Here is a 17074-nt window from a genome sequence, read left to right as displayed (position 1 = left end):
TTTCTACAAACTTTGTCTTATGGCCACAAATGGAAGAACTTTAAAGTTATTTCTCTTGAGAGATATGTTTGATGAACCTCATGAGACACAAATTTAACAAGGTATACATTGCAAATAACCTTTTAAAAAAGAGTTTTGAAAAAATCTCCTTTGATTAAATGAAAATAAATAACAGGCAATGTAAAAGATAAATGATAGAGAGATTTACGTAGATTATTTTCATATCGGTTTGTTTGACAAATCTAGACTATGTTACTTCTTGATCAATCTCATGAAGTTTCCACTAATTCAAACTATAACTACAAGATATAAATATTATTTGAACTCAATCACTTTTGACTAAACTGTGATTATTCTTTGAATATTACCACTTTTGGCTAAGCTACCAATAATATTTGGACTTAATTACTTCTTGTTAAAAGCACAATTGTTCTTTGAACTTGATCACTCCTAACTAAAACACTTTTATTACAAAGGTTATGATCTCAAAGATAATAAATTTCATTAACTAAAAAAGACAAATGTCCTAAGACAAATATATGATTATAAATACTTTCTTAGATAGCTATGAACATAAACATTGTTCTTCCTCGCACACAAAAATGCTTAGGATTGTTTGAAATTGTTAAGATCAAATTTTCATAAGCATCGCCTACCTTTCCTCTTTAAAGAGAATTATTTTAAATAAATATAAGAAGAAAATAGTTGTTTCAAATTCCTTTCGAGAGGTTGACAAGCCTTTCATCTTCAACAATTATTTTCTGAACAAGAACGTAAATGTGTAAATGTTTTCCATGCAACATTAGATGTACATGACTTTCTTACTCTACTTCTCTTATACATGACATGAGCCTAGGATCAGTAGTTTCCTTCTTCTTTATAGTAAGGCACAAAGTCTAATACAATTAATTGACTTTGCAACATTGGTATTCCACATTTTCAAAAAAGTTAGACTCTCTTAAGGAGATCTTGATGTAGACATATTTCAAATCCTAACAATTTTTATGTTAAATACTCTGTAAACCAAGAAAATCAACACTCAACCACAAGTGCATCCTGGATGCTTTAGAAGTTCAACTCATTTTAGATCATGGTGACTAGAAAGAATTCATAATAGAAAATTGACGTCCCATTTATATTTATAATAATACGATTATTCTTGAATCGAAGTAGGATGAATGTTGAACCAAATCGATGTAGGCCAAAAGTCAAACTGAACTAGTGCAAGCCAAAGGTTGAGTTAATCTGACACATAACGAAGGTCAAACTGAATCGGCTATAGCTAATGGTCAAGACGAGTCATTTAGACCGAAGGTTGAGATGGATCGGAAAGGCCAAAGGTTGAGACAATTTGACAAGAGTCTAAGGTAGAAATGAGCTTGTATGGACTGAAGGTCGATAGAGGTTGCGACAAGTCGAAGGAAGAAACAAGTTAGCTTGGGTTGAAGGTTGAGCTGCTTCAACTCGAGATGAATGTCGAATTGATCGATCATGGTCGAAGGTCAAGAGGAGTTAGTCAAGGCGAAGATCGAGATGACTAGACTTGGGGCTGAAGCTTGAAACGAGTCAGCCCTAATTAAGGGTCTAGATGAGTCAGTCAAGCCAAAGGTCGAGCCAAGTAGATTGACTCATGTCTGGTCAAATGTTGAGCTAAGTTGGCCTTGGCCGAAGCTCAAGCCAAGTCGGTTCGGGCCCTAAGTGTTAAGAAGTGAACTTTAAGCCTAACTCAACCTTACAAAACCAGCTTGTAAGATAAAATTTGCATCCACTTATATACTATAAATTGACCTTATCTCTACTTAATGTGAAACTAGACCTTAATGGGTGGTCCGATAATAAGTTGGACAATAGATCCAACAAACAACAAAACTCGTTAGGATAGACTTTAATACCATGTTAAGAACTGAACTTTAAATCTAACTCAACCCTACAAAACCAACTTGTATATAAGGGATGTTTGCACCCCACTTATGTACTATAAACTGACGTTATCTCTAGTCAATGTGAGACTTCTAACATGAAGTTGAGTCGAGTCAATCCGAGTTGAAGGTCGAAAGTAATCAGTCCAAGCTAAAGATCAATACGAGTTTGTCAGGCTGAAAATAGAAACGAGTCAGAAGATCAAGACAAGTCATTCTATACCAAAGGATAGAAATGAGTTATTCATATATTTTAAAATTTTTTCAAAGAGAAACTAAATTACCAAGGTAGTTAAAATCACAATTATGCTTAAGATCGTGAAGGGGTTCGTATAGTTAGAGGATCTTCATTAACTTTATATCCTTCATAAAGCACATTAATAAGAAAATTCTCTTCATCTAAAAGAGTAGGATAGGAAGAACATAATTTTCTTCACCACCATCTTGGGTTTGACCTTTAACCAAAATAAATGTTTCGTGTGTATCCATAATTTATGTCGAAAAAAAAATAAAATTTTAATTTTTAATTGGATAGTGTGATGGTGTTACATATTTGTATTAATTTTTGATTGGGAAATAAATTTTAATAATAATTGGATGAAATGTGGTGACAACATATAACATTGGAATTTTTTAGTTACATTAACTTTTAGTTAGATTTAGGTTTCATTTACTTAATAAGGTGAAGAGGGTGCAACAAAAAATTTTAAAAAATGTAAATTTATACGATTTTACAAGTTTGTATGATGATCTTACCAATTCTATTATGTTATATTACGATTATGCCTGAAATTTAACTTTTAAATTTTATATAAAATCATAGCAATTTAAATTTAAATTTTAACTAATAAATTACTATATATAAAAAATTTAAAATATATAAAATATTTTAATTACTCCATTCAAATAAAATATTTTAAAATTAAAAAAAAATTCAACTATAAATAATTTAAATATTATATATTTAATTTTTTAATCACTAAAATTCTTATCTAAACACGATTTAAATTTTATTATAAGAAGTATATAATATGATTTTCTCCCATTAATCAAGGAAGCGTAAAGTGTGGGTGCGAAAACACCGACAACCAAAACAATCACCGCAAAAGGCACGCGACAAACTTTAAACGGGTTTTCCATAACCTTCTATACACTCCTTCACTTCCATCCTTTCCCTTCACTTTCTGCTTCCTTCCACTTTCCATCGAATCGAAGCAATTTCCAAGGAATCGAATAAAAGAAGAAAAATAAAGAAAAGCAAAACCCTTCTTAGATCCAATCCAAAATTGAACCTATCCATCAAATTAAGAGCCAAGTCCAAGCATTGTCGATTGAATTTCTCATCTGGGATTCTCAATGGATGCTTCGTCTTCCTCGACTCAACCCGAATTCGATTACTTGTTCAAGCTTCTCTTGATTGGGGATTCCGGCGTTGGCAAAAGCACCCTGCTTTTGAGCTTCACCTCCGATAATTTCGAGGATCTTTCTCCCACCATCGGTTGGTAACATTTAAAATATATATATAATTCTCCCACCCTGCTTTTGTTATCTATTTTTGTAAATTTTAGTTCAAGAGCTTCTCTCTGATGATCGGTGTTAGAAGAAATTATAAGGGGTAGAATTTGTAGTTGAAGGTCTGAAGTGTTAGTTACCTGGTGGATTTGTGATGCGTAGAAATGTTACAAACTTACAATACAATCTCTAACACTCCTTTGAAGCACTCTTGAAATTATAAATTTTGGATGGTTCTCACTTCTCATCTATATCCTCTGTCCTGATTTGAAATTTTTTATGATTTGTAATCAATTTCCACCCCAAAGAGTGTTGCTAGCATTTTTCTTCTTTTAAGTGATGTGGTAATATAATTATCGATGGAATTGGATGTGGTTGGTTGGTGATGTCTTTCTAATTCATCTAGACTTATAGGGGTTACTTTTATTTTATTAACGTTTCATCCTCGAAGAGCTCATTGAGATCTTGGTACTCATTTTAATTAGTCATGTGTTCTTGTGAACTTAATTGTATGGTTCAGTGGCATTGTAGTCCAAGTTACTGGACAGGGTTGAAGTCACCACTCCCAATATTAAGGGTGTAAATGAGTGAACCCAAGCCGAGCACTTGAAAGTCCAAGTTTGGCTTGCAAAAACGTATGACTCTGACTGACTCATTTGTTTAAATGAGTCAAAGTTTTTCTTGGCAGCGACTTGTTTAAAAATAAGCAACTTTTAGCTTGTTCATATATAAGTGGATTACAATTTGCTAAATATATCTCGTTTCTTATTTGAGATAAACATGTATACACACTCTATCCCTCACACGAGCTTTTAATGTCAAACCGATGATGCTTGAGCATGAGTCATTTGTATAAGTAAGCCTAAATCTTAGCCATATGCTTAAGATTATTTGGTTGGTAAAACAAACAAGCTTGTTTGAGCAATTAATGAAATAAGCTCAAATAATTTATTACTAGATTAGCTCATTTACAACGCTAACTTGTATATATTTTGACTCCTAATACACAAGTCAGTACCTAGTCTACATGATTGACAGGTTATGGCCAGTCAGATCAGGCTTCATACACTTGATTGTTTACTGGATCTAGTAGTATCTGTTATAGAGGATCAAATATAAATCAGGATTGGAGAATACTGGCTTCAATGTTGTGTTAAGTAACATTCTATTGTTTCTAATATTTTATTTTGGTTAAAAGAAATATTGAGTGTTTGTCTGCATCAGTCATGATAACCCCATTACGAAAGTTTATATCCATGTGGTTTGTTACATAATTGTAGAGATTCGTGCAATTATTTATGAGAAAGTTATATTTTCTACTCGGTCAAATATGCATTGATTCTTCTTATAATCGTGTTGCAGGTGTAGATTTCAAAGTTAAGTATGTTACAATTGGAGGAAAAAAATTAAAACTTGCTATTTGGGACACAGGTATTTTCAATTTTCAATTATAATTTCTTGATAGGCCAAATCCCTTTTATTCTGTGTTGTTTGCTTTTGTTGTATACTTTCAAATTCTATAGTAGTTGGGGCTTAAGGCAAATAACTTTTACCATTGCTATGAACTCATACTGCTAAGTGAGCGTGAAGCTATGGAGCTCTCATGTTTTGATCTTTAGTTATAACATTTTCCATCACAATTGAAATGAAATTTTTGAAATTTATTTTTGAATATCTCACTGTTGGTTCATTAACATATATTAGGATGCAACCTGGATTTGGAGATCAAGATTAAAAATCTTAGCGCTCAGCTTTAAACAGAATTGGGAAAGTTCTGTAACATTGTTTAAAGTCAGCATACTGGAATGCATCTTCTCAATGATATTGATGTTGCTAATTGATTAGTATAGTATATCATAGAATTATATCTCAAATATATTTTGTTGATATTCAGCATATATACAATGTATATTTAAGAGAACACGAAATGCGCTGCCTATTTTGTGCAGTATATACAGAGATCAGAAGCATCTGATATACTGAATTCTGCATTTGTTGCAAATTTGTTTAACTTATCCTTTAAAGAATGCAAATTTGTTTACCTTATCCTTTAAAGAAGTCATGTCATCCTTCATTTGAATAACTTAATTGCAATACTTTGTATTTTCTCTTTGTGCAGCGGGGCAGGAAAGGTTTAGAACACTTACTAGTTCATATTATAGAGGAGCTCAAGGAATAATTTTGGGTATGTTTCATGATTTTCTCTGTACTTCGCAATATTTTTTTTTTGCTATCCAATGCATATGCTGTACACTTCATTTCTTATTTGTTTAATTTTTGGTATCTTGTTCAACTGTAAATCATACAACATGGCTCTGTATAGTTTGCACATATTTCAATTTTATCAATTATGAATATATACTGTATAAATTTAACAAACTGGTGATTAAAATGGATTCATTGATGACATGTATGTTGTCATTGTTTTCCTTTGATGATGACCTTGCATGTGTATGGTGTCATTAAATGCTGAATTTATTGTTGTGCATAAAACACATTTTGTCAAATGATTTTGCAAGTTTATTATTATATGTGAAGAGCTGTCCAGTGGTAAGGTTACACCGTGGTACGTTCCCTTAGTGAGGAGCCTTCCAGCACTTGGTATGGTGAGATGTCATGGTTAAGTTTCTGTCAGCGATATGACCTTGACTTGCAGGAAATTTGCTTCAGATTGAATATATCGTAAACTAAATACAACTGCAACGAGAATGTTGGACATATTCCATAGATTATTTATAGATGTTGGACGTGTTTTGTTTCCAAATATGATGTGACTGTTTAAATTGTTTAAGCATAGAATCATATTCTTCTGCAGTTTATATTATAAGTCTATTCAACGATTCTTGGTTGTTTGTGTACAGTATATGATGTCACAAGGCGGGAAACTTTTACGAATCTATCTGATATATGGGCTAAAGAAATTGACCTTTACTCAACCAATCAAGATTGCATCAAGATGCTTGTAGGAAACAAAGTTGATAAGGTGTGTTGTTAGTGAACTTTTGTGTTACTCTTAGTTCTAAGAAATTGAGGGTCATTCTTGATTCATTAATACTGAGTTGCAAATGCTGCTCATGTGAACTGTCATTCAAAGTTGGCATGGAAGAAAGTAATCCTCGTCCTAATAGGCTCTCTTATTTCAGGAAAGTGAAAGGGTTGTCAGCAAAACTGAAGGGATAAACTTTGCAAGGGAATATGGATGTCTATTTACTGAGTGCAGTGCAAAAACAAGAGTCAATGTTGCACAATGTTTTGATGAGCTTGTAATGAAGGTACACATATAATGCAACTCTTCCAAAATCCTCAAATCAAGGAAACAGCAAGCAAGGGGACACAAAAAATTTGAAATGGTTATTATTGCTATTCTTGTGTTCTTTGGTGATGCCTTCTCATAAAATATTTTTGGAACAACTTAACTTCAAGCAATGAAATGAATAGTAACTTAGGAAACTTTGTTACGATGAACAGAATTAGCCTCTTGTTATTAGGATACAAGCTGTGGGAATGGTTGAAAAGAGAAGTGAAACCTATTATATGGTTGAAAATATTTTCTATCACAATTAAAGATTCTTAAGTTTATTAATGCAACAAAAATTACCCATATGCTGCAGCCAGTATGCCTGTTATATGGGATATAAATCTCCAAAATAAAACAAATCCTGGCCCTATGGGAAGGGAAATCTTAGTTGTCTGAGATAACTGGAACCAAAAGAAACAATAGAAAATAAAATACAAAACAACTGACAAAATGCCCAAACTTTTGTATGTCCCATCTATTTTTGTTCACAAAGTACTATTTCTTATTGACATAGATTGCAAGATTTACTTTTTGGAAACTTTTTGTCAATAGAATTTAGGGTGTTGTTACTTCTATTTATTTGTATAAATTACAAGTCAACACCCTCATAAAAATGAAAGAAATGCTTCAAATTTGAGTTTTCATGTTTATCTGCAGATTTTGGAGACACCAAGTCTTTTGGCTGAGGGCTCATCTGGTGGGAAAAAGAACATCTTCAAGCAGAAAGCACAAAATTCTGATGCTACAAGTGGTGGCTGCTGCTCATGATTTACATGTTTAAGGGGGCTTTCACCTTCCACTTCTTGGTATGATCTGGATTTCAAGGGCAATTAAATTCATTACGTGTAACAAAATAACTTTATTATAGGATGTATATCAAGATTAAATTATTTTTCTTCTCAAGAATTTACCTCATGTTTAAAGATCTCCATGTTATTTGGTTTGAGCAATCATCTGGGCATAGTTCATAGTGCACCTGCATATGAATACTGTTTGTATATATAACGCTTTTGATGTTTTAACATGATCAACGCTGTGCTTCAAGGGGACATTTTTCGTCGACAAACGCGTAGCAGTTATTAAGCTACCATCTTCTTCGACGTAAAAGTTGTATGCAACATCATATATTTGTTTAATCTGCAACCGAGTGTTCAGATATGGCAAAGCAGTAAATTCATAGCCATGACCCAACGTATCTTGTTAGCAAATTAACAACTAATTATTCATGGTCATTGCATATTAGAGTCAAATTATAATTAGAAAAGAACAATTGGAACATTACCTTAATTTGACTCAGTGGATTGAGGACAGGGCAAAAGAAAACACTTTGCGTCATGCTTTAAATGTGTATACAGTCTTAATTAGAAGCCTGTCAGATATTGTCATTTCATGATGCTGATAAGGATTGATTTACCTCTGAAACATGAATTCTTATGAGAGGTTATGTACTCGACGGTTGACATTTAATTAAAAATATATCCCACTAATCTTAAATTCAATGAAGTGCATGTTTGTATTATTAAATTGTTAAAATCTAGAATACTTACAGTTTTTCTCGGAAAAATGTCTATAACACCTTGTAAAGGACAATATCCCAAAATAAAAAAATGGTAACGTAATAATTTGTGGCCGCTGTAAATGGTCTTTTTCTGCATGTAACACAAATCAAACGTTCTGATTCATATTATTATTACCTTGTTTCCTTTAACAAAAATATGTTGGTGGGGGAAAAATCCTGAAGATATTTGTTGAAAATGGTTCAGTAAAGACTTATTACAAGCTAATATTTTTTAGTTTGTTTAAAATACAAAGATGTTACTACTAATTAAGAATATGTATTTTTATTTTAATTGATATAGTAAACCGAAGTTACTATTAGTCCTTTTAGTTTGGATTATTTACAATGTGTTTATTTTTTAGTAATTTATTTAAATTATGTGGGATAGAGAGAATTTCAGAACGTCCGATATTATATCACCCAAACAAATTTCTCTAAAATATTCCTTAAGAAACTCTAATACATGAAAGTGTATTTTTAAGTCTAAGTTAATATAATAAAATCAATTTATTATGTATATGATGACATAATAAGCCAACAAGCATATCGATAATGAACAAAACTAAGAAAATAGGTTCTAGAAAATAGGTTCTCTACTTAATTTTTTCCATATTTTTTCAAGAAATACTTAGTGTAAGGATCTAAGATAGAGTACTAAAGCTAATAAATATTTTAAAATAATAAGATAGGGTATTTTAAAATTAAAATAATTCGTTAATATAAATAGAATTTTTTAAATTCGTCTCATTATTTAAAATGCAAATTATCTTTCTAAAACTATTCTTCTTAGTTTTATCTCCATTCTCTTTAAGAAGTCTTTCTTCTTGATAATTTGTTTAACGATCATAAAGTTTTTATGAGATCACAACTGAGTAATCTTTTTTTCTATCCAATTAGTTTTTCGTTTGGAGTAAGTAAGTTTCTATCTCCTTTTTCTTTTGTTTTGGTTTATGATCATGCTTAGGAAATCTCATGCATATATCATTGGGGTTCATTTTTTGGTCATTTGTCAATTTGTGGTCCTAAGAACTCTTTTCTACCATAATTTAGTAATTCGTAGGTGTTTCTAGAGATCATTGTGCGGAGCAAAATGTGTTCATTCTTAAAGTTTCGTAACTTCAATGTAAGGTAAGGGAAACTAGTTGTTTATCTTTAAATTATGTTTATTGTAAAATTTTGGTGCTTGCATGTATAATAATAATTTGATTAAATCATAATCTGAATATTTATGTTACTATTATTTCGTTTAAGTAAGTATATTTCATTAATTGATGATTAATTTTTGGTGAGGTGTAATTTTTGATACTGTTGTGATAATGAATGTTGTGATAATGAATTGTATGTTATGATGTTGTGTTGATGAATTAACTTGGTTGGAATGTTTAAGAGTTGAAGAGTCATCAAAGTTGGGGGCTTTGTAATTAAAATGTGGATTTTGATGGGCAAGTTTTTAACAAAATGGTAGGAGTCAGAAATTTGAAATATTATGTCTGAATTCATGTCAATTAAACCTTGTTAACGCCTTGGGTTGATGAAAATGTGATAAGCAAAGAAGTGTCAATGTGGTGGTTTTAGAAGAGTTTAAGTCCATTTTTGGGGTTTGGACAATTGAGATTTTGAGATAAGGGTTAAATGAGAAAAATCAAAAGTTCATGGTCATTTCTTAGGTTATATAAGACTTGTCTAGAGGTTGAATTACATGAAATCTAGTATGGAGTATGTATGTTGTTACTGTATGATGTTTTAAGTTCAACTTGGAGGTTTTAAGTAGTGAAGATCTAAAATATAGAGGTTGTAATGAATTTAAGGTGTTGGGATATGTTATTGAGTCAATTATGACTTATTAAGACTCTTAGTTTGCAGAAATTTCAGTTAGAAAGTGTTGTTTTGAGTTTAGGCATTTTTGGGAGTTGTCAAATGAACTTAATGCACCTAATTTCGGGTTTAATAATTAAATGAGTATTTTATTTTAATTCTAAATATATCAATTCTAGGGTGTAAGGAATCAATTTGATCACTAGGACAAGTCAAGTGCATCAAAGTCCATGAAAACAAAGTTCACTCAATTGATATGGTGCTAAGCACCCCTCGAGCGCCCCATGAACGCCCCTTTCCAATGTCGCTGGGGATGAGCGTCGGGTTTCTGGGACTGAGCGCCACTTTCCAGTGGCTGTAAGGCTGAGCACTAGTTTCTTGGGTTGAGCGCTACTTTTGTATGAATGATTTTAAGGTGATTTTTGCGTTGTTTAGTGGTTCTTATTGGACTGGTTCTTATGTATTGATGTATATGTAATGGTTTTATGTGATTTCTTACCCTATTTATGTGTGTTAGGATATTTATCCTATTTTATCATCATTATAGTGTGTCAAGGGTTACCCTATTTATCATGATTATATTATGTCTAGGATTACCCTATTTATCATGATTATATTGTGTCTAGGGTTACCCTATTTATCATGTATTTGTGTATCAATTTATTCTTATAAATAGAAGATTGTGAGAGGGATCAATCAAGCCCTCTAGAATTATTTTACAGTTTCAATCTTAAGTTGGTATCAGAGCGGGTCGATCCCGCTCTGGTTTCTGTCTCGTAATATATATTTGTCCGGCGCCACAGTTCTTTGTCGCCCGCCGCTGCCCGCCGCCGACCACCGTCAACCGTCGGCCACCGTCGGCCGTCGCCGGCCACCGTCCGGCCACCGTCACCGCCGGCCACCGCCCGCCATTGCCGGCCACCGTCGTCCATCACTGTCAAAGTTTCCTTCGTCTAAACCCTTAGGGTTTTCTTGTTCTTCGTTAGTACTATTCGTCTTCTTCAGAAATGGCGTCTGGCAGTACTCTTTCCTTCTCTGGAAGTCCATCAATTACCTCCGAGAAGCTAAATGGAAAAAATTATCTATCATGGTCTGCTGCCGTTGAAATGTGGTTCCTTGGCCAAGGGCATTATGACCACCTTGAGCGAGATGGAAGCCATGTGCCTACTGAAAAAGCTGATCAGTGGAAACAAGCAGATTTCCAGTTGTGTGCCCTGTTATGGCAATCAGTGGAACCCAAACTTTTTGTATCTTTGAGGGCTTTCAAAACTTGTCACTCCTTTTGGAAGAAAGCCCAAAGCATTTATGCCAACGATATTCAACGTCTCTATGACACTACGAATAAACTTGCATCTCTTAAAATGGCAGACCATGATATGGTGTCCTTCATGACTGAAGCCCAATCTGCTGTCGAAGAACTTAGGATGTTTTTGGAAGTAGATCCATTAGAGGATATAAAAAAGAAACTAGACAGATTCTACATGGTGTTGATCCTTCGTGCCCTACATCCCGATTTTGATCATCTCAGAGATCAACTTCTAACTAGTCATGAGGTCCCCTCTATGGAAACATTGACCACTCGCCTTCTGCGTGTCCTGGTATCTCAAACTCAAGAAGCGCATGAACTAGTGGAACCATCTGTCATGGTTGCCACACGAGGAAGAGGAGGACGTGGCACTAGAGGAGGAGGACGAGGAGGTCGGGGACGTACTCAATGCACATATTGTAAAAGGATGGGTCATACTCAAGAGAATTGCTACTCCTTACATGGTTTCCCTTCCAAAACCGCCAATATTTCGAAGACTGAAACTTCCACTTTGAAAACTGAAACCTCTACTTCTATGTTTTCTGAGGATGAATATCAAGAGTATTTAAGGTTAAAGTCTAACAGCTTGGCACAACCATCTCAATCTCCCAATACATCAACAGCCTGCGTTTCTCAATCTATGGAATGTCAAAATTCATGGGTAATTGACTCAGGTGCTTCTGATCACATTTCTGGTAATACCTCTTTGTTCTCATCTATTTCCTTTCGAGAAAAACCTCATTTCATAACCCTTGCAAATGGATCTAAAACTTCTTCCAAAGGAGTCGGTCATGTTTCTTTGTCTCCCTCCCTCAATCTCAACTCAGTCCTTTTTGTCCCTAATTGTCCTTTTAATTTAATTTCCTTAAGCCAGTTGACTAAAATGTTAAATTGTTCAATAACCTTTGATCATAAATCTTTTGTTATACAGGAGCGTGGTTCGGGGAGACAGATTGGAGAAGGATATGAAGCTGGCGGATTATACCATTTTGGATCTCGTCCAAGGGTGTCTTGTGTTGCTGCTCTTAATCCTAAAGTGCTACATGATCGACTTGGCCATCCTCATTTGTCCAAATTAAAAAAGATGTGTCCTGAACTTAGTGGTCTCCAAACCTTAGAATGTGAGTCATGTCAATTAGGAAAACATGTTAGATCTTCCTTTCCTAAAAGGTCTCAATCAATATGTAATTCTAGTTTTTCCATCATCCATTCTGATATATGGGGACCTAGTCGTATCTCCTCCTTTGGTTATAGATATTTTGTTACCTTTATTGATGAATATTCAAGATGTACTTGGGTTTATCTTATGAAAAATCGTTCTGAATTGTTAGCTATCTTTACATCCTTTTTGAATGAAATCAAGAATCAATTTGGTCAAGTAATCAAAATATTAAGAAGTGATAATGCCAAAGAGTATTTTTCATCCTCCTTTTCTGCCATCTTGAGTTCCCATGGTATCTTACATCAGTCTACTTGTCCTCATACACCACAGCAAAATGGTATAGCAGAACGAAAAAATAGACACTTGGTTGAAACTGCTCGTACCCTTTTGCTTGGTGCCCATATTCCTGTCCATCACTGGGGGGATGCCATCTTAACTGCATGTTATCTTATTAATAGGATGCCCTCCTCCTCTCTTGATAATAAAGTCCCTTTCTCCATTTTGTTTCCTAATGATCCTCTCTTTCATACATCTCCCCAAGTGTTTGGCTGTGTATGTTTTGTTCATGACATGTCTCCAGGTCTAGACAAACTCTCCGCTCGCGCTCTCAAATGTGTCTTCTTAGGCTATTCTCGACTTCAAAAAGGATATCGGTGTTACTCTCCTGAAACTAAGAAGTATTACATGTCTGCCAATGTCACATTCTTTGAACAGACTCCTTACTTCTCTCCATCTGTTCAGGATGTTTCTATCCTCCAGCAGGTCCTTCCTATTCCAATGGTTGAGTCAAATAGCTCCACTGTCTCTGTCATTCCCAGTCATGATCACAATCTTTCTACACCTGTTTCTCCACATACTGAGATCATCCCACACAGGGCCCCAATGGATAGTCCACCTCCCCAAGACAATGGTGAATCTCCTACTTCAAATTCTTCTCCCTCGTCACCTCCTCCCACGCCTCCTGGTGCAAATGATTCAGCATGGCCTATTGCCCTCAGAAAAGGTACTCGTTCCACTCGGAACCCTCATCCCATTTATAATTTTCTAAGCTATCATCGATTGTCGCCCTCCTATTTTTCTCTTTTATCCTCAGTGTCCTCTGTTGTTATACCCAAGAATGTGAAAGAAGCACTTGATCATCCTGGATGGCGACAAGCTATGATTGCAGAAATGCAGGCTCTTGACCACAGTAATACTTGGGAGCTGGTGCCCCTTCCCCCAGGAAAAAAGGCGGTTGGTTGTCGATGGGTGTATGCAGTTAAAGTTGGCCCTGATGGTGAAATTGATCGGCTCAAAGCTCGGCTTGTTGCAAAAGGTTACACTCAGGTTTATGGTCTTGATTATTGTGACACTTTCTCTCCTGTAGCCAAGATGACTACTATTCGTCTCTTCTTTGCCATGGCAGCCATTCGTCACTGGCCACTTCATCAATTGGATATCAAGAATGCCTTCCTACATGGTGATCTTGAGGAAGAAGTTTATATGGAGCAACCTCCAGGGTTTGTTGCTCAGGGGGAGTCTGGTATGGTATGCAAATTGCATCGATCTCTATATGGCCTCAAGCAATCCCCACGTGCTTGGTTTGGAAAGTTTAGCTCCATTGTTCAAAAATTTGGGCTAAAACGCAGTGAAGCAGACCATTCAGTTTTTTATTGTCATTCTTCTCTCGGGAAATGTGTTTACTTAATAGTATATGTTGATGATATTGTCATTACAGGAAATGATGCTGTTGGAATATCTCAACTAAAAGAGTACTTGTGTAGACATTTTCAAACCAAGGATCTTGGAAGTCTCAAATATTTCTTAGGCATTGAAGTAGCGCAATCAAAAGATGGAGTTGTAATCTCCCAAAGGAAGTATGCTCTTGATATATTACAAGAAACAGGCATGATTGATTGTAGACCGGTAGACAGTCCCATGGACCCAAACCAGAAATTAAGGACAGAAGAAGGTGAATTATTCTCCGATCCAGAGAGGTATAGGAGGCTGGTTGGCAAACTGATTTATCTCACTATTACAAGGCCAGATCTATCCTTTGCAGTTGGAGTGGTTAGTCAGTTCATGCAGGCTCCATGTATTGACCATTGGAATGCTCTCATTCGCATTCTAAGGTATGTAAAGAAGGCTCCCGAGCAAGGATTGTTATATGAAGATAAAGGAAGCATTCATGTCTCTGGGTATTGTGATGCAGATTGGGCAGGTTCCCCTATTGATAGACGGTCTACAACAGGATATTGTGTTTTTCTGGGAGGAAACATTATTTCATGGAAAAGTAAGAAACAGAATGTAGTAGCTCGATCAACCGCGGAAGCCGAGTATAGGGCAATGGCATCACTAACATGTGAACTTATATGGGTGAAACAATTCCTTCAAGAGGTTAAATTTTGTGACATCCATACTATGAAGATGTATTGCGACAATCAAGCTGCTCTCCACATTGCATCAAATCCAGTGTTTCACGAGAGGACTAAACATATAGAAATTGATTGTCATTTTGTTCGTGAAAAGTTGTTGACCAAAGAAATATGTACTGAGTTTATTGGGTCAAACGATCAACTCGCAGATGTATTGACCAAGTCATTAAGGGGTCCTCGGATTGAGTTTATTTGTTCCAAGCTTGGTACATACAATTTGTATGCTCCAGCTTGAGGGGGAGTGTTAGGATATTTATCCTATTTTATCATCATTATAGTGTGTCAAGGGTTACCCTATTTATCATGATTATATTATGTCTAGGATTACCCTATTTATCATGATTATATTGTGTCTAGGGTTACCCTATTTATCATGTATTTGTGTATCAATTTATTCTTATAAATAGAAGATTGTGAGAGGGATCAATCAAGCCCTCTAGAATTATTTTACAGTTTCAATCTTAAGTATGTGAAATATATGTATATGATTATGTGGAAAATATTTGGATGGTGATAAGTATGTTGTTGTTTAAGTGAATAATTGATTGACATAATTCCATGACCTCTTGGAGAAGTTACATGGTGGGTGCCCTATAATATTGTAAGTATGAATATAGGAAGTTCAATCTTGGGGTTCATCCTAACACTCTAATGATCACTCATTCTCAAGTAAAGAGAGGTAAGGCATGTGGTGAAAGTAGAAAGAGGTCATAGTTTATGGGTTTTACCTTAGCGTAAGGCAAGTGATAACGGACTAACCTTATGTGGTAGCTTGGGGTGCGTCAGCAGATTGACCATTACAAGTGCACGAACTGTCATAGCTTGATATTCATACTATATATGGATGATCAAGTTTAAGTCTGTTGCATGATTAAGATGGATGTTTATATTGTGTGAAGTGTAATACATGATGTAATGCTATTTTATTATGATAAACTGTTTTATGTAACGTGTGAGAAGAACGTTGATACTGAAGGGCAAAATGGGTAGAAGAAATAAGGGGTGAGGATGAGTTAGTTAGAGACCCAGGACACCTGGCACCTGCTGTAGAAGATAGTGGCAGACAACATCACGTGAGAGAGAGAAAAGTGAGCACACGGTTGAAGGATTTTTAGTGGGGAAATAAGGGATACAAAAGGGAATGTAGTGGCCTCTAGGAGATAGGCAATGATTGAATAGTCTCTCTCTCTCAGATGTATTTCTTTCTATTGCTGAAGTTTTAGCAGAGGTAGCACGTTGTACCCTGTGTTTCTTTCAATTAAAAGGCAAGAACCAACCCTTAGTCGGTGGGGTTCTGGTTCATTCGATTTTGGTACTCATTTTTCTATGCTTATCACTGTTGCATTGATTTCTTTATATTGCATTTTACCACTAGCTTACCTTTGTTTTTGTGTTGTTTGTTTGTAGGTTGTATTTCTCTTTTACAATGATTACCTAAATGGTGTGAATTTAGTGAAACGTCTTTTCAGATATTCCCGCGAGAAGTGAAGGTGAAGTAGATGGGTTGTTAAATAGTTCTACATATAGAGATATTGTCTTTTGTAGGTTTGTTTTCATTTAATGATTTTATGTAATATTTTATTTTAGTAATTTTATATTATTATAATGAGATGGTACACTTACCCGTTTATAATGGATTTAAAGTATGAAATGATTTTAAAACTTTGTTAGTTGGTGTGTTTTCGAAGTTTTAATAAAATTTGAAAGATTTTATAAGATGTCATCTTAGGGTTGAATAGGCAGCATATTTTCTCTATTTTGGTAACTATGACAGGCGGAAGAGAGTTTGTTTACTTTTTAAAAATCTAAACTTAATTAACTTGAAATGCGTTAGGAAAAAAAAAGTCAAATAAATACTTAGTCATTTGAACAATCTTTAACTTTTAATAATCTCTACATTTAAAATCATAAACTAAAATTTTATAGAAACATTAGAAATGAAATTATATTAACAAATAATTTGCATGACGTCAAAGATTTTTCTGGGACTCGCAACTCTACTTAAACTCATCGTTCAACTTGTATTGAATTGGAGTTTCATTATCGGTTAAAGTGGTAAATAATTTTTAGTGTTGAATTTGTCCACAGTT

General features: G+C 34.6%; 1 protein-coding gene across 1 annotated transcript; it reads left to right on the top strand.

Moving 5' to 3' along the window:
* The first annotated feature begins 2970 nt into the window (after nt 1-2970).
* Nucleotides 2971-7778, top strand: LOC108338706 (ras-related protein RABC1). The gene is made up of 6 exons (XM_017575753.2): nt 2971-3417; nt 4794-4862; nt 5551-5616; nt 6293-6414; nt 6575-6703; nt 7387-7778. The coding sequence occupies exons 1-6, from the start codon at nt 3276-3278 to the stop codon at nt 7495-7497; spliced, it is 639 nt and encodes a 212-aa protein (XP_017431242.1). The 5' UTR covers nt 2971-3275; the 3' UTR covers nt 7498-7778.
* Nucleotides 7779-17074: the final 9296 nt, after the last annotated feature.

Source organism: Vigna angularis, chromosome 7, assembly GCF_016808095.1.
Source record: "Vigna angularis cultivar LongXiaoDou No.4 chromosome 7, ASM1680809v1, whole genome shotgun sequence".
Lineage (NCBI taxonomy): Eukaryota > Viridiplantae > Streptophyta > Magnoliopsida > Fabales > Fabaceae > Vigna > Vigna angularis.
This window is presented reverse-complemented; position numbering and strand designations above follow the sequence as displayed.

Coding starts and splice junctions, on each gene's coding strand:
- LOC108338706 (XM_017575753.2), top strand. CDS start 3,276: ATGGATGCTTCGTCTTCCTCGACTCAACCCGAATTCGATTACTTGTTC. Junction 6,415..6,574: donor TAGGAAACAAAGTTGATAAG/GTGTGTTGTTAG, acceptor CTCTTATTTCAG/GAAAGTGAAAGGGTTGTCAG. Junction 6,704..7,386: donor TTGATGAGCTTGTAATGAAG/GTACACATATAA, acceptor GTTTATCTGCAG/ATTTTGGAGACACCAAGTCT.